This window comes from Acinonyx jubatus, chromosome B4 (genome assembly GCF_027475565.1).
Source record: "Acinonyx jubatus isolate Ajub_Pintada_27869175 chromosome B4, VMU_Ajub_asm_v1.0, whole genome shotgun sequence".
NCBI classification, from domain to species: Eukaryota; Metazoa; Chordata; class Mammalia; order Carnivora; family Felidae; genus Acinonyx; species Acinonyx jubatus.
Window position 1 is genome coordinate 105,543,902 of NC_069387.1, and position 27,897 is coordinate 105,571,798.

Below are 27,897 nucleotides of genomic sequence, written 5' to 3' on the forward strand. Positions count from 1 at the left end.
GCAACAAAACTAAACTAAAAACAAAAGAAAAAATGGCACTTGAGCATGGATTTTGATAATAAAAAATATCCTAACTTTTAATTAGATTTGAAACCAGAGGTAGTTTATTTTTCAAAATCATTACCGTTCTTGAGTGAGGCACTGTGTTTTTTCATATCAAAAATCTACTTACTTCTCATTGTATATTATTCATTCTTGTGTTGATGCAATGTTAGTTGTTACCAGGAAATAGTCTATTTTCTTTCAAAGCCTCAGTGAAATGTTTGCGTTTAGTTTATCGTATGTCAGATATCTTTTACAATTATGCTTAGCCACTTCCTCTTGGAATTTAATACTTTGCAAACTTAAAAAAAATTAAAATCAGAAATACCTGTTATTAACTAAAATAAAGTTCACATTTTGTACACTATGTATTTGCTCCACAAAAAAAGAAACTTAGATGAATTTTGAAGTTAAAATTAAATAGCATGATATATACTTAAGCTTAAAATTTTGTATGAAAATAGTGGGTGTCACTGTCAATATTTTACAGTAAAACATATTCCAGAAAAGAATTTTTAAATATTTTCACCCTATACATTGAGAGGCTTTTGATAGGCATTGAGTGATAATTGACTTATTTACTTTTCCTTTTAAAAATAAACTGCTGTCGTGTAAAGCAACGGCTTTATTGGCTTCTTTTCCACACTTCCCGCCCCACAAATCACTATTCAAAATTAAGGTTTAGTGGCAGGACCAGTTTATACATGGACAAATGAACATTCTCTAGATGGAAGTAATAAATATAGATCAGAAACAGTTAAAAGGTCAGGCTACCTCCACTTGGCTAATTGTAACAAAATGTTTCTTTATTAAATACTTTCTAAAAGTATTTAAATGTTAAAACTTACCTGGAAAAAAATGTGAAGTTCCTCGTCCAACTCCTGAGATGCAGCTTTCGTTCCAATTTCGAGCGGAGACAGTTTGTCCTACTGGGGCACCGGTAAGAAAAGACCGGTCCATCTTCCTTGGGATTGGTTGTTGTCGTGGTTACGCTTTGTTTGGAGTCTCTGCGCGCTGTCTTCCAACCCAGCCGAGGGATTTAGTCGCTCGTGGGTGAGCCGGTGCCCCTCAAAGCTGGGGTAGGTGGCGCGGGAGGCGACACAGAGCTGTGGGAGCGGGGAGCGCAAACGGAGGCGGGCTCCTCTCCGCCGAGGCCAGGCTTTAGGACAAACGGTGGGGCCCGTGGGCTGAAGGGGTGGCTGCGCGAGTCTAGGCTCTCTTAGATTTTGGAGATTTCGTGGCTCACTCAAAACTTGAAGATCCACCGTAACGATCTAGGGAGATTTCTATAATTACCTTTCTTCCCCCTCCCTAAACGACACTTCCTTTCTTCCCTCCTTCCCCTCCTTTCCTTTCCTTTCCTTTCCTTTCCTTTCCTTTCCTTTCCTTTCCTTTCCTTTCCTTTCCTTTTTTCCTTCATAATTTGTAGTTGCCTTTTAAGGTAGATTTCCCTCCCTTATCTTTAGAGTCGAAGAACAATAGTTGAAAGTGGAGTTCCTTAAGATTTCCCATCTTTGGCAGCTTTAAGTAGTTTACTGTAGCCCATTTACAGTGGGATACATCTAAGGCTGCACTGTCCCATCCTGTCACCACCAGGTGGCCGGCTGTGGGCTTGAAAGGTCTTGAATTGAATTGAGATGGACTGTAGGTGTAAAACACCCAGCACATTTTGAAGAATTAGCATACAAAACAAAAATATAAACTTTTTACATTGATCTTAATAATTAATTTTTTTACTGACTACATGTTGAAATAATATTTTAGATATATTGGGTTAAATAAAATGTTATTAAAACTAATTTCACCTGTTTCTCTTTACTTTTTAAAAAGTTGCTACTAGACAATTTAAAATCACGTATGTGCGTGGATATGTAATTGGGCAGGCCGATCTAAACGTCCAGGAGATGAGCAGAGAGGGACATATAATGGAAAAGTCTCTTACCTTTACCCTATTCTACTTCTTTTCTTTCTACATAAAGTTTTGTGTACCTGTGCATTCTGCTTTATAACTATGTTTTTTTAAAATCTAATTTTCCATCTAACAAATATTTTGAACTGCACTTTAAGTGAGTTTGATAACAAGATAGCATTTTACACTGGTTCTGTTTTTTGTTTTGTTTTCCTTTGGAGGAGGGAGATTATGGGTAAAATTGAGTATATTAAAACGAGCTTTTAGAATTACAAAAGGAGTACCTACTCATGATTTTAAAAATCACTCAACATAAAGGTATGAAATGTAAATTGAAATTTCCTCAAATTCTTCTAGAAAGTTTCTGTGTTAAAAAAAATGTGTGAATGTGTGTATAGTTACACAAAAGAGATATTACTTTACATATTTTTTGGCCATGTGCCTCTTTTCAATTATTTCTTCCTTGTTACCTTTCCACAGGAGCATAGTAAATATACATATTTTTAAAAGGACTTGTATAGTATTCCATTCTATGAATCCATCATAATCTATTTAACTGTTTTCTTAGTGAGTATTTAGGAGTTTTTAATTACATGTTTTATTGAGATAATTGTAGATTAACACCTAGTTTTAAGAAATAATGCAGAAATATCCCTTGTACACTCTGTCCAGTGTCTCCTCATAGTAACATTTTTTAAACAAATTTTACTTTTTTAAAAACGTTTCTTTATTTATTTTGAAAGAGAGAGAGAGAAAGACAGAGAACGAACATGTGCACAAGCAAAAGAAGGGCAGAGAGAGAGGGAGAGAGAGAATCCCAAGCAGGCTCTGTGCTGTCAGCAGAGCCTGACACGGGGCTCGAACTCAGGAAACATGAGATCATGACCTGAGCTGAAATCGAGAGTTAGACACTTAACTGATTGAGGCACGCAGATGTCCCCAGTGGTAACATTTTGTAATGATAGTCTGATATCAGAATATTAATATTGACACAGTCTGCTAATCTTACTCAGTTTTCCTCAGTTTTCCTTGTACTCATTTGTGTGTATGATATATAATTTTTATCATCTGAATATACTCACTTATCTATTACTACAATCAAGATACTGAGCAGCTCCAATGCTACAAGGATCTTTCATGTTGCCCTTTCATGACCATAGCCACCTTCCTCCAACTCCTTCCACCCCTTACTCCTGGGAATCACTAATCTTTCCTCCACTTATAGAATTTTGTCATTTCAAAATGTTACATAAGTGGAATCATATAGTATGTTACCTTTTGGTTTGGGCTTTTGCTCAACATAGTTCCCTAGAAATTCAAGGAGATTTATCAATATGGTGACGTGTAGTAAAATCTATTCCTTTTATTTCTGAGTAGTATTGAATGGTATGGATGTGCTAGAATTGGTTTAACCATTCATCTACTGAGGGACATTTTGCTTGTTTCCAGTTTGAGGCTATTATGAATAAAACCATCGTGAACATTCATGTACAAGTTTTAGTGTGTGAAAATAAATTTTTATTTCTCTGGAATAAATGCCCAATAGTATAGGCAATAAGTGAAGATCAGTCCAATTAAATCATTTGTATGTGAAAGAAAGATATGTAATATATGTATAGCTATAGGACAGGCAGGCACAGGTTGTTTGTTTGATTTTTGGATGGGAGTGAACTGATTGTGTTTATGTGTAGAAGAGAGGCAAGTGGAATAAAAATGTATGGCGAGGCAATAAACAGAAAAAATAGTGGATGGAACACAGTTCAATATGTGAGAAATTGTCAGATTCAAAGCACAGGTACAAGATTATACTTTATTAGGAAGGGGTTCCTCTCCAAGTAAGATGAATATGAAAAGATTTCAGGAAAAGAAATAGGAAAATGAGGATGTTTCATTTTCTTTGTTAACTAGATCATAAACTATGAACACAGGATACTGTCTTATTTAATCAATGTATTTCTATCCCTAGTAGTGATGTTAATGTACCTTGTAGGCTCCCAAACACTTGATTTTGAGATGAGTAAAAGATGGAAAAGAGGAGGGAAGGAAGGAAGGAAAGAAGGAAGGAAAGAAAGAAGGAAGAAAAGAAGAAGAGTCAAGAACACAGCACTGGAAAGGCCAGGGACCTGAGGAAAGAATTAAAGTTTGGAATAGTCTGGAAAACAAAATACTAGTACAGAATTTTTCAAACTTTTTTTCTTAAACCAAGACCCACAGTAAAACAAATACACAACTACACTGCAGCTCATGTACACATGCATACATATATACCCATTTACAAGTGAAACAAAAGTTTTAAAAACTATTTTTATCTTTAACATATATAGTTAACTTATAGTTTCTTTTATGACCTACCCTAATGTTTCCTATCCTATTCCATCATTAAAACTTTATGATCAAGAGCCACTGAATTAATTTCTGGATTCATGAATTATCATCTGAAATTTGTGTCTGGTGTAAGAAAGTGGTCCAGGTTCATTCTTCTGCATGTTGTTGTACAGTTTTCCCAGCACCACTTGCTGAAGAGACTGTCTTTATTCCATTGGATATTCTTTCCTGCTTTGTCAAAGATTAGTTGGTCATATGTTTGTGGGTCCATTTTTGGGTTCTCTATTGTGTTCCATTGATTTGAGTGTTTTTGTGGCATATCATCTGAAATTTGAAGATTGTTGGATTAAGAGATGTTAAGAAAGATTGCTGCGCAGTTGAAGAGCTTGACCAAGTTTGTAGGACATGTTGTAGTGGGAAGAGTCCTGGCTTTGTATCTCTCAATTAGGGTCCTTTATCCATTGCTTATTAGCATAATGACTATGCACAGTTAAGTAAATTCTTCAAACCTTGGTTTTCTTATTAATACAATGACTATAATGACCTTAATCCTGTTAATTTACTCTGATAACTATTAATCACACAAGTGTCTTCTAGTGCCTGGCTTGTCACAGATACTCAATACGTGGAAGCTAATGCTGGTTGATGATGTGATGATTATGTGAAGATATACTGTAATGTATTTCTTGATCCATAGCCATTATAATCATTAAAGATTTAAATAGAATAAGTATTGATCTTATATACTATCCATATATCCATATGGATATCCATATATTGTCCATTATTATAACATCCATTATCCATTATGGTTATCCGTATATTATCCATTATTATAACATGTTGTTGTTGTTAAAAACAGATGACTATCTATAGTAAAATTGACAACTATGAGTTAATGAGTAGAAAATAACCATATATTGCCCCATGTATAGACTAGAGTTGTTCTCTTTTGAGTATTCTAATCTTCGAATATTCAAGCTGTTCAGAAGTATTTTTCCCTTAATTATACCCATGAGGATGAATTTTACTGTGATGTTTCTTGGTTCAGGAAGCTAAGACAGTCCATTCCACGTGACTTTTCCCTTACAGAATTAAGAGACTAGTATTAGAGTTGATCATTTTGTAGTCACACATTAAAAAAATAATGAATTAATGGAGAGAGAAAACAATGTTTTCTAACATATGGTACAACCATAATAAGATATGATAAAAGTTTCCTAGATGAAAACATGTTTACACATAACATTGGTATGACACATTAAACAACCCATAGTTTTTACTCATTTTAGCTACTTCAATTCTCTTTTTTTTAATTATTTATTTATTTTGAGAGACAGAGAGAGAGACAGAGAGACAGAGAGAGAGGGAGAGAGAGAATCCCAACAGGCTTCATGCTGTCAGCAAGAAGCCCAATGCAGGGCTCGATCCCACAACCCTGGGATCATGACCTAAGCAGAAATAGTCAGACCCTTAACTGACTGAGCCACCCAGGCACCTCTCAATTCTCCTTAAATGGTTTTGTGTTTTATTATGAAAGATGATGGAAAACAACAATGATGATGAAGCAAAGCTCGAAGAAGAAATAGAAGCTGAATTGGAAAAAATCAGCATTTCTTCATTGGAAAAAGATGATGATGATAGTGATTCAAAATCAGAAACCCAGAGTGTTGATAGTGATACAGTAAGTGTTAAATACTGGACTTTTAGGAGCCTTTTAAGTGGAGTAAACTTTTCAGGAGAAATATTACTTTTCTCAGTGTGTTTTACATAGTTATATAATTTTTTAACTTATGATCCCTTTTAAACAATGTGTTTTGTTAGATATTTTAATATAAAATGAAAATAGAAATCACATATAATTTCATATGCATATGTGTGGTTTTTTTTGCAAATTTGGGATTATATTATACATATAATTATTTATATCCTGCTTTTTTTTACTTCCTCATGAGTGTCTTAATTAGTTATTAGATATACATGAAAAACAAAATTTATGTAAACTCTTTAGATCTATAGAAATAGTTATTTTTTTTGGAAATCAAATATATCTTCTTTTCATTTGTGCATTTTCCCCAGTGTTTATATGCTTAGAAAATTTATTCACAGATTAATTCTTTTACATCAAAATCCTTAAACTAATGGGAATTTATTTTCAATTATGTTATAAAATGTAGATCTAGCTAGAAATTTTCCTGCATGTATTTAGTTAATATTATTATTATTTTTTTTTTAATTTTTTTTAACATTTATTTATTTTTGAGACAGAGAGAGACAGAGCATGAACGGGGGGAGGGCCAGAGAGAGAGGGAGACACAGAATCTGAAGCAGGCTCCAGGCTCTGAGCTGTCAGCACAGAGCCGATGCGGGGCTCGAACTCACGGACCGTGAGATCGTGACCTGAGCGAAGTCGGACGCTCAACCGACTGAGCCACCCAGGCGCCCCTAGTTAATATTATTAATATCACTTGATAAATAATTTACCTCTTCTCAATTGATCTGCCTTTTTTTATAATTACATTTTTTAATGTTTATTTATTTTTGAGAGACAGAGACAGCATGAGCAAGAGAGGGGCAGAGAGAGGGAGACCCAGAATATGAAGCAGGCTCCAGGCTCTGAGCTTTCAGTGCAGAGCCTGACGCAGGGCTTGAAACTCTGGAGCCCTGAGATCATGACCTGAGCCGAAGTCGGTCACTCAACCGACTGAGCCACCCAGGTGCCCCTGAACTTTTTTTTTTTTAAAGTTTATTTATTTATTTTGAGAGAGAGAGAGAGAGAGAGAGAAGGAATGTGAGCAGGGGAGGGGCAGAAAGGGAGGGAGAAGGAGAGAGACAGAGAGAGAAAATGAGAATGAATCTTAAGCAGGCTCCATGCTGTCAGCACAGAGCCCTATGCAGGGCTCGAACTCATGAACCATGACATCATGACCTGAGCTGAAATCAAGAGTCGAATGTTTAACTGACTGAGCCACCAAGGGACCTCTCAATTGATTTGTCCTATCTTTTGTATATGTTTAGCTCTATCTAAGATTATCTATTCTTTTCCATTATTCTGTTAGTTTTGGCCTATTGTAGTTTTTTAAGTATCAAATAGGTAAAATTGCTTTAGTTGTTTTGCTCTTTGAAATCTCCACTAAGCTTTTTTTAAAAACAAAAACAAAAACAACTCATTTGTTAAATTTCAAAAAGCAGTTCTACTTTGATTTTCAATTAGGATTGAAATAACGTATATACTACTTTTGGAAAGTTAATATTTTTACATTATAATGATAATAGTAATGATATTCAAATGAGACAAACAATTCTGAAATTTTTCATTTAAATGTGAAATCCAACAGAATCATGGATGTGCTTCATAACCACTTGAAAATGAAGAGCAAATTTTAACCAATATACTTGTTTGAACTCATTCACATATTTTGCTCAAATTTTTGGTGTATCAAAACTTTTATCAAATATTTGATTCATAGGTTTAATAAACAATTTAACCATTGGTTTCATGTTTTTTAAATTTGAGGATGTGGATGAGTTACCTGAGTCAGTTCTTCACTGTATTGACATCATAAAGAATAAGAGTAAAACTGTTGAAGAGCTCATTCTTCAGGACTTGGAAGATACAGAGGTTTTAAGTAAGTACAGTTTTTAACTGCTTGGCAGATAAGTTTTCTGTAAGCAGGAATGATTTATAATTTAGAAAATTATATTGTTTCAAGTTCTTATCTGTTGTTATACACATGTATGTGCATTTGTCTCTAGTATATAATATACAAGATTTTTATTTACTCCATTAATTTATTTCCTGTATTACTTTCCTTATATGTCTAATAAATAGTAGCCACCAACAGTTTGTTTTACCAGTCTTAATTAAAACCAGAGATTGTATTACGGCTGATTCTTTTTTTAAAAAATTTTTAATGTTTGTTTATTTTTTTGAGAGAGAGACAGAACACGAGCGGGAGAGGGGCTGAGAGACGGGGAGACACAGAATCTGAAGCAAGCTCCAGGCTCCATGCTCTCAATACAGAGGCTCCATGCTCTCAATACAGAGTCTGATGCTCAAACCCATGAACCTTGAGATCATGACCTGAGCCGAAGTCTGAAGCTAAACTGACTCTGTGACAGTTGGTTCTTGAACAATGCTGGTTCAAATTACATGGGTCATTTATACACAGATTTTTTACAGTATTATAAAATGGATTTTCTTTTCCTTATGATTTTCTTAATAACATTTTAATTTCTCTAGCTTACTTTGTTGTAAGAATACAGTACATTATACACATAGTATATAAAATATATGTTAATAGACTGTATGTTATTGGTAAGCTTTCTGGTCTACAGTAGGCTATTGGTAGTTATGTTTTGGGGGATCAAAAGCTATATGCAGATTTTTTACTACATGGGGGGTTGTCACTTGTAATTCCCATGTTGATCAAGGATCATCTGTACTTTGCATTAAAGAAAAGAAAATTGGTTGCAGGAATATTTTAGAAGTATCAGTTTATACATCTTTTTGGAGAAAAACAGTTTATATCAGAAGGCTAACAAGTTTTATTTGATTCAGCTGAGCAAATTTACTTCTTGAAATTATTCTAAGAATAATAGAATGATTAAAGATTTAATTAGAATTAATCAAGGTTTAGTTTATAATGAAAATGGCAACAGCCTAAGTGTTTAATAGGATCTTAGTGTGTGCAACTACACCCATTAAAAAAGATGGCTTAGATGATATTTAATAGCATAAAAATATTCATGATGTAGTGTTTAAAATTATTATAAAAGTCAGTGTTATTTATGCAAATATTAGTGTAAGTTACAATATGGATATTCATAGATATTCATTCAACAAATATTGCTGTGTGAAATGATCTGTTTTAGCTATTAAGACTATAACACAGAACAAAATAGACAAAGGTCCTGCTTTCCTATTCTAATGTTCCAGTGTGGGGAGATAGACTATAAATAAATAAATATGTAATATTTTAATCATGATAACTTCTATGAAGGAAAAAGTTTAAGATAGGGGATAGAGATTGGAGGTTGCCGTTTTAGGTAGGGTAAGTCAGGGAAGGCCTCTCTGAGAAAGTAATATTTAAGCAATGACTGAAAGGTAAGCCACATGGACATCTCAGTGAATGACAAGGTGAGCTATGTGGATATCTAGAGAGACAGTGTTCCAGAAAGAAGGATGTGTAAAGGCCAAAGCACAGATCATATAAGTGTCAGATCATAGAGGGCTCTTATAAATCATGGTCTGGACTTTGGATTCTACTCTCTGTATGCTAAGGTTTTTGAGTAAAGAGTGACAGTATCTGACACATTTTGAGACAATCATTCTGGTGATTATGTAGAAAAGATGACTTGAGGTAGCAAAAGTCTACTACAAAACTGTTGTAATAGTGTGGTTAGAAATGAGAGTGATTTGAGTAGAAATGATGAAAAATAGTCATATTCAAGAAACCATTTTTAAGGTAAAAAGAACCAAATGGATGTTTTTTTGGTGGATTGGAATGAAAGGAAGAGAGGAAATTGACTCCCAAGATTTTTGTCCTGAGAACCTGTGTGCATATGTAAATACTTACTATATGTAGATGCTTCAAATTTTGGCAGTGACTATCTGTAGTTGAGTTATAGGGAATTTTAATGTTTTTTTAAATTTATATTTCCTGAAGTAAATATAATGAAAGTATATTATAAATATATTAGCAATTATATAGCCTAATTAAGAAAAAATAGAGGGAAACGCAATCATAGAAAATTAGTTACATAAAAGGTTATATAATTACAGTTGTAGCAGTGGTTTAGAAAATTATGAGATCTTATGTATCATTCTAATGAAATAAGTTTGATAGTATCAAAGGTAGAATAATTTTTCAAGAAAATTCAAATTATCAAAATTGTCTGAAAAGGGTGGAAAACATGATTAAAATGATAACCTGGCAAGAAGGTGGAAAAGGTTTCCTTCTCAAATGTCATTAGAAATTAGTATGATTTTTGGGGCACCTGGGTGGCTCAGTCAGTTAAGTGTCTGACTTTAGCTCAGGTTATGATCTCAAAACTTGTGAGTTCGAGACCCACATTGGGCTGTGTGCTGACAGATCAGACCCTTGAGCCTGCTTCGGATACTGTGACTCCCTCTCTCTGCTCCTCCCCTGCTTGCGCTCTGTGTGTGTCTCTCTCTCAAAAATAAATAAACATTAAAAAAAATTAAAGAAATTAGTATAATTTTAAAAAAGAAAAAAAGAAATCAGTATGATTTTACAACTGATTTCTTACAATCCACAAGGATAAACAAATCTGAAGATTATATTTCATTTATAAAAAGCTACATATTTCAAATATAAATCTGTACAAGCATAACACACATACAAAAGAAGCCAGAGGCTAATTTCATTTTTGAATGTAGATATTTTGTTTAGGGCTCTCATTTGTAGACAGAAGCTACTTTAGCTCCTGTAAGCAGAAAGGTTTTTGGGGTATTTGTGTGTTTGTTTTTATGCATAGAGTAGATGTTTTGGTTACTTATTGCTGCAAAACAAACTGAGTGGTTTAAAATAACAATATGTTATTATCTTTTATGGTTCTGTGGGTTGACTGAGCTTAAATAGGCAGTTCTTGCTTAGATTTCTGTATGCATTTAGTTAGATCTTAATTAGGAATGCAGTTAGCTGAAGTCTTTAGTCTTCACACGTAATATTTTTAGGAAAATAAAGACTTAAATATATCACAGAATCTAAATCACCCTCTGAAACCTGGCTTCAAAGAAATCTGTAGAATGTTATTTTTGCTTTCAACCTCTCACATAGGAAATCATGCTGGTAAGGCTGTGAGTAGGTGTTGAAGGCAATATATGCTATCAGACAAAACTGGTGTGAAGAGGTAGTTAACCAGCAGAACAGTCATCTGTAAAAAATAGTTTACTAGTAGGAGAGGTTCCCAGGATAGAACACATTAGCTGAATAAGGACAAAAAAAAAAAAAAAACTACATCTACACAAATGGTAACAGGACAATAAAATTCAACAAAAAACACATAAAACCAGGAATGAAAGCTCACTTCATTCACATTAATAATTATAATCTTTTAAATTAGTAATTTTATTAAAGTATTTTTAATATCTTGTGCAAGCTTATATTGCTAGTTTTTGGCAGGTAGAATTGAACTTTTGTTGATTTCTAATTAGGGCGTCATTGCAGTATAAAACAGCATTATTCTGTGTACATGGAAAATAAACTTCAGTATAAAATATGAAAGGTGATCAAAAGAGTGCTTTATAAATTTATTACTTTTATTTTTAGGACAAAGATTACAGATTTCCTGTGTTCTTTATTTTTCATTATTTTTCTATTGTTTTGTGTGACTCATCATCGAGTCACTGATAGAGGTTCCTGGATGACTCCGTCAGTTAAGCATCTAAGTCTTGTTTTCTGCTCAGGTCATGATCTCATGGTTCTTAAGATCAAGCCCTGTGTCAGGCTCTGCATTGACAGCATGGAGCCTGCTTGGGATTCTTTCTCTCCCCCTCACCCTGCCTCTCCCACACTCATGCGCATGTGCATGTACTCTCTCTCTCTGTCTCTCTCCCAAAACAAATAAAAAGAATATACTATGATAGAATTTGAGATTAAAGGATGACAAAAGCGTTTGAGATTTTAACATGTTTTGCCTTGCTCTCTAATATTTAAAGCTATAATATTTTTTTCTTTCTCTAGACTATAGTTATGGAGTGGTTTCTAATAATCATATGCATTTAAAGATAGAATTATCAACTGAACATAAAGAAAATCCGGAACAATTAATAAAGGTATATGATCAATATTTGACTGAAAGTACTCAATATTACAGTTAGAAATTTACCTTTCCCTCTTATAAAGGATGCTAGTTCACTCATTTAAAGTTCACTGATTAAAAATTAAAAATTTAATTATTTTTAAGCAAATAATATTTAGTATTGTGCTTTTCTCTGGCATGTAATAGACAACAACTCAAATTTCAACCTTTAAAAATATTAGAAATAGTGATTTGAACCATCAGTACCTGGAAATTTAACTATATTGTGTGATTATTTTTTCCCTAAAATCTCCAAGGAAGAAAACAATGACTATAATATTAATTACCTTGCTTAGGAATGTACTGTTACAGTAGAGACTTTAAATACCCTATGGAAAATTTAAAAATAGAACATCTTATGTTAGTTAAAAAAAAAGATAAAATAAAAACATTCTTAAAGAAATAATATGAAAGGAGAGCCTAGCATTTTTGGTTAAAACCTCTAGAAATGTATTTGAGAAAGTTTCTTCTACAGGTTCAGCATTTTGGACTCTTTTACTTCTCATTTTACCCAACTATGTCTAATTTTACTAACTCTACTCCTGGTCCCTATGATGTTTAGTGTAATTTGAAAGTTGCTTATATATATATGTCTCGACTCCCTTTTTTTGGTAACAAACTTGAAATATTAATTTTGAATTATCATACTGCTACTTCACTGAAATAGATGTCCTATATCTTACCAGCTAGAATATGGTGCAGGTCTAATTATGGAAAAGTATTCATCAATATTATGACTTTTTCATAATTTAGGTTAAAGTAGCAAATAGTTGTACTATTTTTTAAATGTACTGAATGTATCAGCAGTTTGTATATGTGAGCAATCACTCTAATTGAGAAATATAGAAATATATTAGGAAGAAAACATTAGTAGAAACATTTGGAAATAATTTTCAAGGAATTTCTTTGTTTTCATTTGAGTATAGTTAACACACAGTATTACATTAGCTTCAGGTATACAGCAGAGTAATAAAACATCTCCACACATCATGCTATGCTTACCACAAATGTAGCTACCGTCTGTTACCATAAATGGCTGTATACCATCGACTGCATTCCTAATGCTATACCTTTTATTCCTATGACTTATTCATTCCACAGATTTTCAAGCAGTTTAACTGGATAGTGCGGATGAATATCAGAGAGTGCTTAGAATTCTGAAAAATAAGGAGGGCAAAATATAGTCTGTTTGCATGGGAAAAACATTTTTAGTGTGCTATAGAGTTGTATTTGAGAGAGATTCAAAGTAAATAAAGTTCTAGATATGTGTATGTAAATACTTGATACATTATTAAAGCGATTGCTTGACTCTTTCTTTAATTATTGGCATTCTTTTTAACCTCTTAGATGTTATCTGAAATAGAAAAAGAAGAATTTCTGAGGAGTAAAACCCATTGTAGCAGTCCTGATTCTATTTCAGAGCCTGGTCCTCATGATTTGCCTGTAGATGAACATGTTTTGTCAGGTGGGCTAAATGCTGAATGATAGTTTTGATAATTTTAATGTGATTTACTGTAGTTATCTGAAAAACGATTAAGAGTTTTCTTTTGACATTTAGAAAAATACAATCCTGATATTTGAAAGTTATTATGCTTTACTGTACTTATTTAATTTCATATTTTCATAGTTTTTAAAAAAATTAATGTTTATTTATTTGTGAGAGAGAGAGACAGAGCACAAGCTGGAGGGGCAGAGAGAGAGGGAGACACAGAATCTGAAGCAGGTTCCAGGCTCTGAGCTGTCAGCACAGAGCTTGACAAAGAGCTTGAAGTCATGAGCCACGAGATCATGATCTGAGCCAAAGTCAGATGCTTAACCGACCGAGCCACCATGGTGACCCCATATTTTCATAGTTTTTTATACCTCTTAAATTAACTTGATTTAAATATATTTAAAATTTTCCATCTATATAGCTGACTGAAATAGATATACTCAGCCTTGGATTTTTAAGTGTCCTTTAACTATGTTCCTTAAGTATCTTTTACGTACAGCACACACACACATATTATGTTTTTACATTAAGTTTTAGGTATATAGTTTAAGGCAAGTTATGTAATTTCTTAATTGACTGAAATGGAACTCCCTTATATATGACTGCAATAGAATTTTTATGTATATTTAAGAATGTATTTTTTGCATATTGTCCCTTTTACTTTGGTAATACATTGACATTATTTCGTCATTTCAAAATTACCCTTATACTTTACATTAAATCAGTTTTGAGAGGTTAGATTTTTTTTTCTTTTTTGAGAGAATGAGAGTGTGAGCTGGGAGTGGCAGAAAGAGGGAAGGAGAGAGAATCTTAAGCAGGCTCCATGCCCAGCACAGAGCCCAATGTGGGTCTCAATCCCACAACTCTGAGATCATGTCCTGAGTTGAAATTATGAGTTGAAATCAACTGACTGAGCTACCCAGGCACACTGAAAGGCATTATTTTAATAATAATAATAATAATAATAATAATAATAATAATGTTTCTCTTCATGAATGCAGATGATACTGATATAAATTTTGGATACTGTGAAGTGGAAGAAAGATGTAGGCAGTCTTTTGAAGCTTGGCAAGACAAACAGAAAGAACTGGAAGACCAAGAGAAAGAAACTCTCAAAGCTCAAAGGGATAGAGAACAAAAGCAATTTGAAGAAGAAGAGGAAAAGAGACATTGCTGGATGAAACAGTTTGAAGTTGAAAAGAAGAAATTAGAGAATATTCAAAAGGTAAGGATTTTTTTTTAATTTTTGTTGTTTTTCATACATTTTTTGAATCAGTAACTACTTCTGAATAGTACTGGTGTTTTGGATTATGGCGTGGATTGAGCTATGTTCTGTGTATTTTTTTTAATAGAATTTTACTTTTTGGACCAAATGACATTAGAAAATATTTTTTTAATATTTATCTTTGAGAGAGAGGGATAGGGGGTGGGGAGAGCCTGAGTGGGGGAGGAGTACAGAGAGAGGGGAACAGAGGATCTGAAGCGGGCTCTGTGCTGACAGTAGAGAGCCCGATGCAGGGCTCGAACTCATAATCTGTGAGATCATGTCCTGAGCAGGAGTCAGACCCTAACTGACTGAGCCATCCAGGCACCCTATTCTGTGGGTTTTAAGTACTTCTGATAGTTGAAGCAATTGACTGTGGTAATAGGATTTACTATGGACTTCTTGATTAGTTTTCACTGTAATTCATTGGAATTTCAGATGCTTCTTTGGATCTTGGGGGTCCCCTGGGTCTATGAAGTTACAAAGATTGTCCTAGAAAGGCTGATACTTAGAACATAAACTGTTGTTTTTTCATACCCTTCTTATCATGGAAGAAGGCAACATAATTTACTTGATCATGAAATATCCTTGCTATGTGGTCTAATATATAGCAATTACATGAAACATTTGGTTGAAGTGGTTCAACCATGTAGGTGATGGCCTATGCCTTGCTCCCATATTGAGCTAATTCCTGGGCCAGAGATTTTTTGGTGTGAAGGAATTTTATGTTGTTGTTTTAAATTTTTTTTTTTTAACGTTTATTTAGTTTTGAGAGACAGAGCACGAACAGGGGAGGGGCAGACAAGGAGACACAGAATCCGAAGCAGGCTCCAGGCTCTGAGCTGTCAGCACAGAGCCCCATGTGGGGCTCACACTCACAAACACAAGATCATGGCCTGAGCTAAGTCAGACACTCAACCCACTGATCCACCCAGGAGCCCCAGGAGTTTTATGTTTTTATTTTTGTTTCCTCCTAATCCTACCCCAGGGGGTCCACAACTTCAAGTCATGGTAGTGGTGTATTGAGAAACTGGTGAATTTTTAGGACTTGACTTTATGGGCATCAGAATGCCCATGAGCTTAGAATGTGTGGGTAACAGGCAGGACTGACTTCCCTGTCTTACATTACTAAAATTGACTTACATATTACCCACAACTTAATAGTTTTGACTGTTCTATGTAGAGAGCATTGGCATATGGTCACTTATGCAGTTCAGGGTATTCTAGCCCTCCATGTTGAGTACATTGCATTTCCTGAATTTATAGAAAATAAATTAAAAACAATTATATTACAGAGCCAGTTTGGTTGTGGCTTTTTCTAATAGTGAACTGTGCATCCTTAACTTTCCTTTCATTATGTTTTCCTTCCCACAGACCATTTTAATCAGTCATTTCTGAAAGTCAGAAGCTTTTTTTTTTTTTAATTCCAGGAAACGCTTTAATATAATTAAGATTATTGGAGTAGTGTTTGCTGTCTTGTGCTTAAATGCATCATTGTTATTGATTCTTAGTGGTGTTTTCAGATTTAGAAGACATCTGACTTTTAAATTCTCTTCAAATAAATTGACATTTTTAATTGTTTTAAAGCAAAAATACAGTGACTACCTCATTGGCAAAGCATTCAGCTATATGCTTAGATGACCCAGAGAGATCTAACACGTGGGGCCCACCCTCAAAGATTCTAACTTAGTTTCTAAAAGTAATTTGTGCTTTATCATAAAATTATAGGTTAGAATATTTTAATGCATTCCTAAATGTATGCTTTGTTATGCCTTGAGGCTTAACACTTTTCCAATGACCGTTCCATCATTTTATTATGATGGATTCTAAATATGAAATTTATTTTCTTTCAGTAGTTCTTTTCTGTGTCCTTTATTAGCTTCCTCTTGCATTCCACTTAACAACTATTGTAAATCTCTTTCTTTAAGAGTTCTACCCAACTTCTCCCTCCTCATTATTGGCAAGTAATCACATAGCATTTTTGCATCAATGGCAAACTTTATTTTCTAATCCTGTATCAGTTTGCATCCACCTTTATATTCACCCTGCTGTTTTTTCTTGTCTTTGCTCCATTCTCATTAGGAAAGGTTTCTTCTACTAAAGGTTAGCTTTCCCTGCTCTGCTCTATATCTGTCATTTTCCAATTTACCCCTGCTTTGTTAGTTTTACCCCATATGCTGAAACACCCCAAAACACCCCTATCAACTTCTTTCTTTCTTACTGTTTATACACATGTTCAATTTTCTCCCATCCTAGAAACAAAACACAAGAAAAATCATGAGATCAGCTTTGATCATATATCTCAATTTAGCTTCTCTTTAGCTCTAGCTACCAGAGTCAGGCTTATTAAAGAGTAGTTATTTTTGCTGTATTTATGTCCTTGTCTCTCATTAAATCCTAAGCCTACTAGGTGTATATCATCACCACTCTACTAAATTAAACTGCTCTTAACAAAAATAACCAATGACTTCTCTATTTCCATACTCACAGGTTCTTTTTCAGCTCTTATATTGACCTCTGTAGCGTTTTATGCCAGTAAAATTTTGATTGTTGACCATTTCTCTTTTCCTTGTCTTCAATCGGACCATGCTGCCTTGATTCTCTTCTTACGTGTTTGACAATTCCTCCTTTATATCCAGTTTAGCCTTCTCTGTCTGTCTCTCTCCCTGAATATGGTGCTACCAAGGATTTCTTCCTTTGTCCTTTTATTTTTCTTCATATACTCTCTCTCTTGATAATCTCAGCCACAGCTACGGCTGTTCAGAAACAATGTCAACTACATAACTCTTCTACAGATACTTCACACTCAGAACTTAATATGTTTAAAACTGAATGCATTGTCTTTATTTCTTAATTGTGCTTCTCCTCAGGTATTTGTTATTTTGATGAGCTACACTATCATCATAGTCCAAGCTGGAATGATAAGGACCATCTTTGACTCTTCCCTCTCTTTATTATCCTCTTCCCTCTAATAGTTATATTATCCATCTTTTCATCCACACACTTAATCTACTGTTACTCCATGGTTCAGGGTGTCCTAATGTCTAGCTTGTCTAAACTCTCTAACCTATCTCTCTATTTTTGGCCTTGTATTCCACAAACCCATTCACCATAGTCCTGTCAGAAGGATTTTTTAAAAATATATTTATTTATTTATTTTGAGAGAGAGAGATTGAGAGAGAGAGAGAGAACGAGGGAGAAAGTGTGCAAGCAGGGTAGGGGCAGAGAGAGAATCCCAAGCAGGCTCTGCACTATCAGCACAGAGCTGGATGCAGGGCTCCATCTCAGGAACCCTGTGATCACGACCTGAGTGGAAATCAAGAGTTGACCACTTAACCGACTCCACCCTGGCACCCCTAGAATGATTTTGTTATTTCTGTGCTTAATTCCCATCATGTAAGATTATATCCAAAGAAATATTCCCATTTCCTTTATTTCCAATCATCTGGTAGTTTATGGAAATTTTATGTTTACATTGTCTTTATATCTGTTCTCACTCCTGCCACCCTATCTACAGAGGGCTGTCCTTGATTCTTACATGGACTTTTCTAATACCTACTTTATTATCTCTTTAGTGACTCTTGCTTTCTGTCTTTAACTCTGTCTAAGGTAACCTTTTAATTTTCCTAAAAGCAGAACTATAGTCATCTTCCTAGTTGAAAAACATTTAATAAATGCTTAACATGTCTGTTTAACTTCTTGAAAGCCTAGTTATTTCAACTAGTCTTCTGCATGAAGCCTTTGATGATCCTCCAGTTATAACATCTATTTCTGCTGTGATGCTTTATAGTCTTCTCTTGCAATAAATTTATTCAGCTAAATTTGAGATAATATGGGAATTTATGATAGTGTTTCCATAAAGTTTTAGAGGAAAGGGATTACATTTTACTGATCTTGTTTATTCTGCAGAGCCTTAACAAAATAGATGCTAATCAAAAAAAACATTATCCACTGAACTGAAGGGTTATGTGAGTTAAATGGGATGGTGAGGAGAGAAAAATATTATATAATGCAACACTCATCTTACAAACATTAATATTTGTAATTTTCATGTTGTCCAACAGCATATCTAGTGAATACATTTTACTATGTACGTAAACATACTCAAATAAGCTTTCCCAGGTTGCCAACATCTTTAAGTGCTCAAAATGGGAACTTTAGGTATCAGTTATGTGACACTTTAGGTTGAGATTAGAGTTGTTATACTACTACTAATAACAGAGAATCATTGGGTGAGTTTTTATCTTTAACTATTATTTACAAATACAGGTTTGAGAACCAATTATAATAAGTATATATATTTTTTTGATATTTGAATATAATATCTTAATATTACCGTATGTTCAGCAAGAACAGGACAAGATGAATGATGAACTCCATAAAGAAGAGAAAATATGGAAAGAGAAATTTAAACAGCATGAGGTATCTATTTCTTCTTTTTAAACATCATGATAATTATTCTTCATTTGGAATATTTATTGTACTTGAAATGGACATTTAAAAGTAATATTGCCTAGCTGGTATAGGATTTAATTTACTAAGACTTTAAAAAATTCATTAATCACCAGAAATTCTCCTTGAAATATAATGCCCTAAAAATTAAAATAAACTGGGTCAGTGAGTGAACATGTCTATGTAAAATTATAATTCTATTATTTTTTAAGATTTGAGGAAACATGCTATTATGAATATTTCATCATGATTGAAGATGGTTATGAAAGTTACCTCATTTCTTGAACACAATTGAATGTTAAATAATTCTTGTGAATTCAAGATCATTCTAATGATATTTATTAAGTTTAAATTTACTTAACTCATTTTTATATAATATTTATTTATGTATTTATATATAATATAAATATAATATATATAATATAAACATAAGATATGTTATATAATATAAATGTAATATATGTTACACATAATATAAATATAAAATAAATTTATATGCAATATAAATATAAAATAAATTTTATATAAAATTTTATATAAAATTATGTTTTTATATAAAACAAAATTTTTAATAGAAATTTTTATATAAAATTACTTTAATTATAAACATGAAGTAGATAAAACTTCTTATAATCCTGATATCCAGCTAAACATTCTACCTTTCTTTATCTTTCAAGTATTTTCTTTATATAACCATACTCCTGAAAAAGTAGGTTTCTACTATCCATTTAAAAAAATATATGTATATTTGACATTTAACATTGCATAAGATTGAAGGGTACAGTGTATTGATTTGATGTTATATATTATAATATGATTTTCTCTTTGGTGCATATTTAAATAAAAAAGTTGGTTAGGCATGTGAACAGACAGTACATATGAATGACAAGGGAAAAAAAAAGACAATAGTAATTTACCTATAGGTAACCCAAATGTTGGAGTAGGAGAGCCATTAAGATACCTATAACTATCATGCCATAGCAACATGTTAAACAGATAGATGCTAAGAAAAGAGAACTAGAATCTATAATGAAATATCAAGCATACATTACAGAGTTGAAAAGTTCAGTATGTAAACTTAAAAATTCAGGGCATAAGTTTGACAGTTTGACTCAGCAAATGAGAGCATTAGTGAAACTGAAGCAAGGTCAGCAGAAAATATCCAAATTAAAGCACAGAGAGGACAAAAAAAAAATGGGACGACAGAAGAGAGTGCAAGAAATATATGATGTATAGTGAAAAGATAAAACATGTGTATAATAGTAACCTTTGAAGGATAAGAGAAAGAGAATGGAGCAGAAACAGTGGGTGAAGAGGTAATAGTTGAAATGGTTTAAAAGAAAATTGATCTGAACATTCAAAGTTGATTAATGATCTGTATACAGAATCAATACAGAGAAAACCACACCTGGGAATTTAGTAGTGTAATGATTGAAATTCAAGACAAGGGGGGAAAGTTGTAAAAGCTGCCAGAGAAAAAGGCACATTACCTAAAAGGAGCTACAGTGAACTTAACAGCTGACTTCCTAAGTGAGATAGTAGAAGAAAGTAGAAGATAGTGCTAAGTGTTAATGGTTTCTTTGATCATTAGTGTTCTTTGAATCCTGAGTTTCCCCTGATTTCTGGACTCAGTTTTCATTTTCTGGAATGTATGCCTAAATACCTGTCAAAAAGATTTTTGGATGGCAAATTTTCTTTATTTTGCACACTTGAGAATAATGTCATTTTGCTTTTACAATCGAATGATTTGTTTCATGGGATATAGAATCCAGACTTATTACCATTTGGTTTTAACAATTTAAAGATCTAACTCATGTGCGTATTTAGATATTTTTGCCTGTGTTATCGTTGTAGATTTGACACTCCTTCCTTACATTCTTTTGAAGTTTTAGCATTTTTCACTTTTTGCATTTATTCACACAAATTTACTGATTTCTTACTGCATGCCGAGCACTTCTGAGTGTTCAGGGTGCAGCAGTGGATAAAACAGAAATAACTTCTGCCTTCATGGAACTTAACGTTCCTTAGGGTTCTGAAATATTGCTGCACCTATATGAGTGTATCAGGGCATGTGTGTCTATGTGTATATGTGAAAAGTTAACTCTACTCTTTATCTTATCTTATGGCCTTTTTTGGTTTAGAAAACATTTTTGTATTATTTTTTTCCCTTTAATCCTTCTCAGGTCTTTAGCTGTAACTCCTACTAGTGGTGTTGGAGTTTCTGTGTTGATCCTCCGCTTGAAAGTCTCTGTCATATATTTCATGTCTTTGTTGTTTTGCAGGTTGTTTTGGAAAAACACCTAACTTGGAAGTTTTTCTTTAGCCAACACCTATTTAAAGTCATTCTAGTGTGATTTTTTGTATGAATGAGTCATATTTTTTTATTTGAATATTTTCATTTCATTTTTAAAGTTATTTTTATTAAACATATTTTTCCTAAAAAAATATTTAAATTTTTATTTAGTACCTACCTTTTCTCAGAAACTAGTTCTTCCTTCTGCTTGTTCAAGTATTTTCATTGCCTCACATCCTTTGTGTTAGCTTTTCTCCAATAGTTGCTGAATTTTGTTGACCTGTTTACTTTTGTTTTAGGACTCTAGTGACAATGGCATTTTCTCACCTAACCCAATGATCTCATTTAATGTAGTATGTGCTTATCAGCTCTCGTAATAGTTGAGAAAGGATAAAATGTGTGACTAGGCTGGTTCTTCATATTGCATATATGTATGCTCTACCTTGCCTTCCTGGTATCATCATCTCACCACATAATTCCCTGTGTCTGCAGTCCCTGTGCTAGCTCTGGGAAAGTTTAAAGTCCTTTTCCCCTACACAAATTTTGGCTGTGGTTTTTCTCGCTTTTTCTCTGTACTATTCTAATTTCATATGCTTTCTATCTTCAAGGAATTCCCAAATTTATATCTGAGTGGCTTAGTATAGTCATAATATTAGAATGTCAACTTACTAACTTGATCAAATCTCTCAAATATTTTAAAGTATTATATCCTTTAAAATAAATGGCTTTTGTCCTTCTAAGTGAATTTTATAGTAACTTCATTATGACTTCAATTTAACTATTTGTTTTCAGCCTATATTTTATATGATATTTTAATAATATTGTTCACTTATACTGGTATTTATCTTACTTTACTTTAGGAGTTTATTAAAAAGTTGCATCTACAAATAGAAGAAGAAAGAACAAGATTTAAAGATCTGCAAGAAAAAGAAAAAATGCGTTTGTTAAAACTGCATCATAATGCAGCTGTAAAAATTCAAGCTAAATATAAAGCATTTGTGGTCTACCAAAAATATGGTCCAATCATAAAAAAACAAATAGAAAGTAAGAAAAGGGAAGCACAAGAGTGGAAAGAAAAAGAAGCAAAAATACGACAGATGGAAGAAGAAAAACGAAAGAGATTGGAGGAAGAACAAAAGATTAAAGAAGAGATAAAAAAGCAGAAGCAAGAGGAAAGGGAGAGGAGAGAAATAGAATATGAAGAAAAAAAGAACATCGTGAGAAGAGAAAAAGAGCAACTATTAAACAAAGAAAAATTAAGATTAAGAGGAGATGCAAGCAGACAGCTAATGATAAGTAGAGCATTAAAGAAAGGTGAATATAATGCAAAACATTTAACTGTTGAAGATACATCAAAGAATAAGGATGATATAGCCAAAAAGGTAGGGGAGGAAAAGTCAAAAGAGTGGGAAGATGTTCCCCTCTGGCTAGTTGAACAATCAACTAAGAGAAAAAATCTAGGTAGACAGCTTGTATTAAAAGAGCCAATACAAGTGCAATGGAAAGATTCTATACCAAACCAGGTGATTTTGGCAGAAATTGAAATGGAAGTAAAAAATGAAAACCTAGCAAAACAACAATATTCCACAAAAATCATCAAGCAAGAGAGAAAATGTGAAGATGTAGACAAAAAAACCGAACTGGAATACCCAGGTCTGAAAGAAAACGTGAATGAACAGTTTCATCTGCAAGAATTAAAGTCTCAAATGCAAAAAGGGGAACATGTGAAACCTGCCATAAATGAGAATGTGAGACAAGACACCCAAACAATAATATTAGGACATAGTCAAGGAATTAACAAGGTGAAAAACAATGAAGCACAGAAAATAATCAAAGATAATCAACAGAATAAGGTACAAAAAGTAGAAAAAGAAGAGATATCAGAACAGAATGGACCACTATATGAAGAGAATAATATTTTAGTAATTTCAGTGAAGCAACAACCACTAAAATTAGAAAATCCTAAAGATATAGGGGAAAATGTAATACTACAAGAACAAGAAGTTGATTTCATTTCCAAAGAAACTGAGGAGAACCGAGAAGGCAATACTCTGAATAGTGATGTGATTTTTAACAGCAGTGATTCCATGATAAATATAGAAAACAAAATAAATGAGCAAGATTATACTTTAGGAAGAAATGCTCTTTGTGAAGATTTGGGAGGTTTTGATGCAAAAAATTCCTTAGTTTTTAAAGAAGTAAACTCTCTTAAGTCTCAAATTAAAGAAACCGCAGAAGAATGTCATAATAGAGCTGAATGTGAAAATATTGTGACCTGTATTTTGCCAAAGTCAACACTTCTATCTTCTATTGAAGAAAAGAGGCTAGCTTGGATAAAATCATTTAAACCTTGGTTTGAAATTTTCAAGCAAAATCAACAAAAGGAAATTGTTAGGACAAAGAGACCTGTAAAATGCCCAGCCAACACGATGCCTCCTTTGAATACACTAGAAATTCTTCAGTGTGGCCCTTGGAATACTTTACAGCAGGTATTTTATAACTTTATAATACTTTTTCATATTTAATTACAATTAGTTCTCTAAAATGTAACTTTAAAAATATCAGTAGAAGGCATATTTTGTATCCAAGAATTTTGTCTCTTTCTTTAAAAAAATTAATATTTATTTATTTTTGAGACAAAGAGCACAAGTGGGGAAGGGCAGAGAGAGAGAGAAGGAGCCGCAGAATCCAAAGCAGGTTCCAGGCTCTGAGCTGTCTGCACAGAGCCCGATGCGAGGTTCTAACTCAGGCACCATGAGATCATGACCTGAGCTGATGCCGGACCCTCAACTGACTGAGTCACCCAGGCGTCCCAAGAATTTTGTCTCTTAATCGGTGATATTGCTAATGAGATATTGCCCCCATTTGAGAGGGGATGTATTTAAAAGATCTCAGTTAAAATTATTCAAGGCATCTTCTTTCTCAATGAAGCACTATAAAAAGTTTTGGTTTATATCTTGAAGCCATGTTCAGGGTTCCTGTAGCCATTATTAAGCTTCTAAGAATGGAGGCAGCTGGGAATTTAGTGTTGAATTACAATAGGAAATTCCAAAATTGACACTCAGTTACTTTACTATAGTTTTGGGCACAATACCACCTACTGGTTTGTTTTGGAATGCAGTGGATTTCTCTGTACTTGACAAGGGCTGTGAAAGAAGGGCTTACAATAGAAGACTCTAGAATTTAGTCATGTGCTATATAAACACGGTACGTATATACTGACATTTAAAATAATTGTCATCAACTGCTACTAATTTCTATGTGTATAAAGCCCATATTTCAACCAAAATTAATACAGAAACTAACAGATATGTAGAAAAACAGTAAAAAAATATTTCAAGTGGTATAATACCAGAAAGGACTTCATGATTAAAATACATATATTTGTCTAGGGCCAGAAACTGAAATGTATTCACTACAATTTATTTAGTTTTTTGATATAGACAGATGCCTATGAAAAGAAATATTCATGTTAATATATATGAATTTTTTAAATTCATTCACTCAACTAATATTTATCTGTCCAATATGATAGATTAATATGTATTGTTGAAGGGACAGAAAGAAACCTATCGTTGACCTTATGGAGCTAACTTTGGTACACAAAAAGGCTTTAAACAAATAAATACACTGTTAAATACATTACTACAGATCTGGATAATTGCTATAAATAAGATTTCAGAGATTCTGTGATAGGGTAATAAGATAGTTGGCTTTAAAGAGATCTCTGGAATGTGAAAAAGCAGTATAAAGAACAAGAATTACTTTAAAGTTCCTCTATTTCCTAGGCAATGTATTTTTCATTTCCATCAGATCTGTAGGGCTACCTATAGAATCACTCATTAACTCTTCTATTAATTTTTTTCTTTGGCTATGTTATCTCTGGAATCATTCTTTTTCTACTTTCCCTAAGATGTTAGTGCAGGCATTCTTTTTCTTTTTCCTTAAAAAAATTTTTTTTTGATAGAGACAGAGTTCAAGTTGGCGGGGGGTGGGGGGGGGTGGACAGAGAGAGAGGGAGACACAGAATCCAAAGCAGGCTCCAGGCTCTGAGCTGTCAGCACAGAGCCTGACGGGGGGCTTGAACTCATGAACTGTGAGATCATGATCTGAGCTGAAGTCTGACGCTAAGCCAACTGAGTCACCCAAGTGCCCCTAGTGTAAGCTTTCTGAATTTATAACATTAGCTACTAATTTTTACTTTGGGTAATTTTCTTTATGGATATGTTTGAGCTAGGCCTGAGTGACAGTTTCATGCTCACTGTGTACTTGTTTCTAATGTAAACTGAAGTTAGAAAAACAATGGTGCTCTTTTCTTTCATTCTGGGTCTTTGCTCTGTTCAACAAGAAGAGCACTGAGGAGGTTAAGATGTGTGAACCTGTCTGCTTGGTGTTTCTTATCCTATCCACCCTGTTTCTTTTGTGAAACTCTTGTCAATGTGCATAAAGTGAGGATTAACCCTCTTATTTCTTAGAGCAAATCCTTGCAAACTGTACTGTGTATACAGATCACCTGGAAATTTTAAAATGCTGGTTCTGATTCGTTGGGTCTAGTGGCTAGTCTCAATGCTCTGCACTTTTTCAGTGCCCTTGGATGATGCTGTTGGTGCTGGTCCATGGATTAATTTGAATAGAAATGTTGTAAAGGACACTGTAATCCTCTAACCACTACTCACGCAACTATTTCAAACATTTAATTTTTCTTTGAAGCATCAAGTATGCAGTATAAAGTTGAAAGATATTTATGAATGTGTCTACAAATGCAGCAGTGTTATAAACTACCATCTTGTAATGACTCTGGTAGATGGTTTATCTTGGTGTCATTATTCACTACTACTACTGACCCATGACTCCCTTACTTTGATTTTCTAATCTCTTAGCTCCACGTCTTTGTCCTTATCTTGATCAGTTGCTGCCATCTTTGGAAGGCCCTTCTGGAGGAGACCTTTAGAAGAGAAAATTTTACTCTTCTAGAATTTCACCCAATGATGAATTCATTTTGCTTATATTAATCTCTCACTTTCAGCCTTTGGCTCATGAAATCGGGTCTGCCTCTTGTCTATACTGCTTTACATATGGCCAGGCAAATAGTGGTTTTCATTACTCGACTGTTGGATGGATGAGTGGGAGGAGGGATAAGTGGATGAATAAATAATTCCAACTGAATGTTGACCTTATTCTCCATATAACTACTAGCTTCACAACTTAGATAGAAGGTATTAATGAAAAAATAAATTAATAGAAAATTTATTTAAGTAAAATTTAATAAAGCACTAACAAGCCCTATATCAAGTAAGATCAGGGTCCTAATTTTGTATCTGCCATTTACTGGCTGTGTCACTTTGGGCAAGGTGCTTGATTTTTCTGAGCCTCAGTTTTATCTTCTATAAACTGGGAAGAGCAATATCTATTGGATAGGATTGTTGAGTTTTGAAATAATATATATGAAGATTATAGCCTAGGACTCCTAGTATATATAATAGTTATTGTCAAACTTGGATCTCAAGCAAAGATTATTGATAACTAATATATATTTTTTCTAGTTAATTCATTTTTATTTTATTTTTGGTATTTTGTTACTAATGATAACTTGCTTCAAATAACCGTAAAAAAAGTACTAAACTTAAGGCTTTTCTTATATGTCTTTATAACATGGCATGAAGGATAGCATCTCAGCTGTTGATTAACTTCTAGATCAGAATCTTTCACATCCTTATACAAGGCAAATTGTAATAAACTGATGTTGTAATGGTACATGCACTACTAAAAGTTAGATTCTGTTTCATTTAAGCTGGTAATTACTCAGATTCAGTCTCTTTGCAGCTGATTTTTCAAATGATATTATTTAAAGAGATTTAAAATTGTGTCACTGAGCAGATGTTCTGCCAAAAGCAAAACCAAGAGTCATGACTTTCATTATTTTTGTAATTACAGTTTACATAGATGACTGAAACTCCTTATGTTGAACTCGAGAATAATTGAGAGTGAAATCTCTAAAATTATACAGCTATTTTAGGTCATTTTATGTACCATGATCTATCAAGGATTTAGGGACCTATAGATGATTATTAAGTAGAAAACTGATTTGTTATCTTGTATTAAAATATAATGAATGAGTCAAAGGTTCTATAGGTAGAACAGTTTTTTCAAGTTATAAGAGTTTGAAAATATTAGTATCTGAAATATCTTCATATTACTCACTATTAAGGAAAGAAACTGTGAATGCTATTAGTACATTTTAGTTTTGCCGCAGGGCAATTTATTCCTTCATTTATTTCAGAAGCATTTAGTGA

The 27,897-nt window shown here is 33.4% G+C and overlaps 1 protein-coding gene across 6 annotated transcripts in view; it reads left to right on the forward strand.

Annotated features, from left to right (window-relative positions):
* Positions 1 to 1,045: 1,045 nt before the first annotated feature.
* LRRIQ1 (leucine rich repeats and IQ motif containing 1) overlaps positions 1,046 to 27,897 on the forward strand; it is a 230,785-nt gene continuing 203,933 nt past the window's right edge. For all 6 annotated transcript variants that reach the window (XR_008300373.1, XM_027071142.2, XM_027071143.2 and 3 more), the window contains exons 1-8: positions 1,046 to 1,121; positions 5,817 to 5,960; positions 7,794 to 7,905; positions 11,986 to 12,077; positions 13,451 to 13,568; positions 14,597 to 14,820; positions 19,207 to 19,281; positions 22,465 to 24,093. Coding sequence is in view for 5 of the 6 variants with exons in the window: in XM_027071142.2 (XP_026926943.1) it covers positions 5,817 to 5,960; positions 7,794 to 7,905; positions 11,986 to 12,077; positions 13,451 to 13,568; positions 14,597 to 14,820; positions 19,207 to 19,281; positions 22,465 to 24,093 (2,394 nt within the window). In the remaining variant the exon portion in view is untranslated. The remainder of the gene's footprint in view (positions 1,122 to 5,816; positions 5,961 to 7,793; positions 7,906 to 11,985; positions 12,078 to 13,450; positions 13,569 to 14,596; positions 14,821 to 19,206; positions 19,282 to 22,464; positions 24,094 to 27,897) is intronic.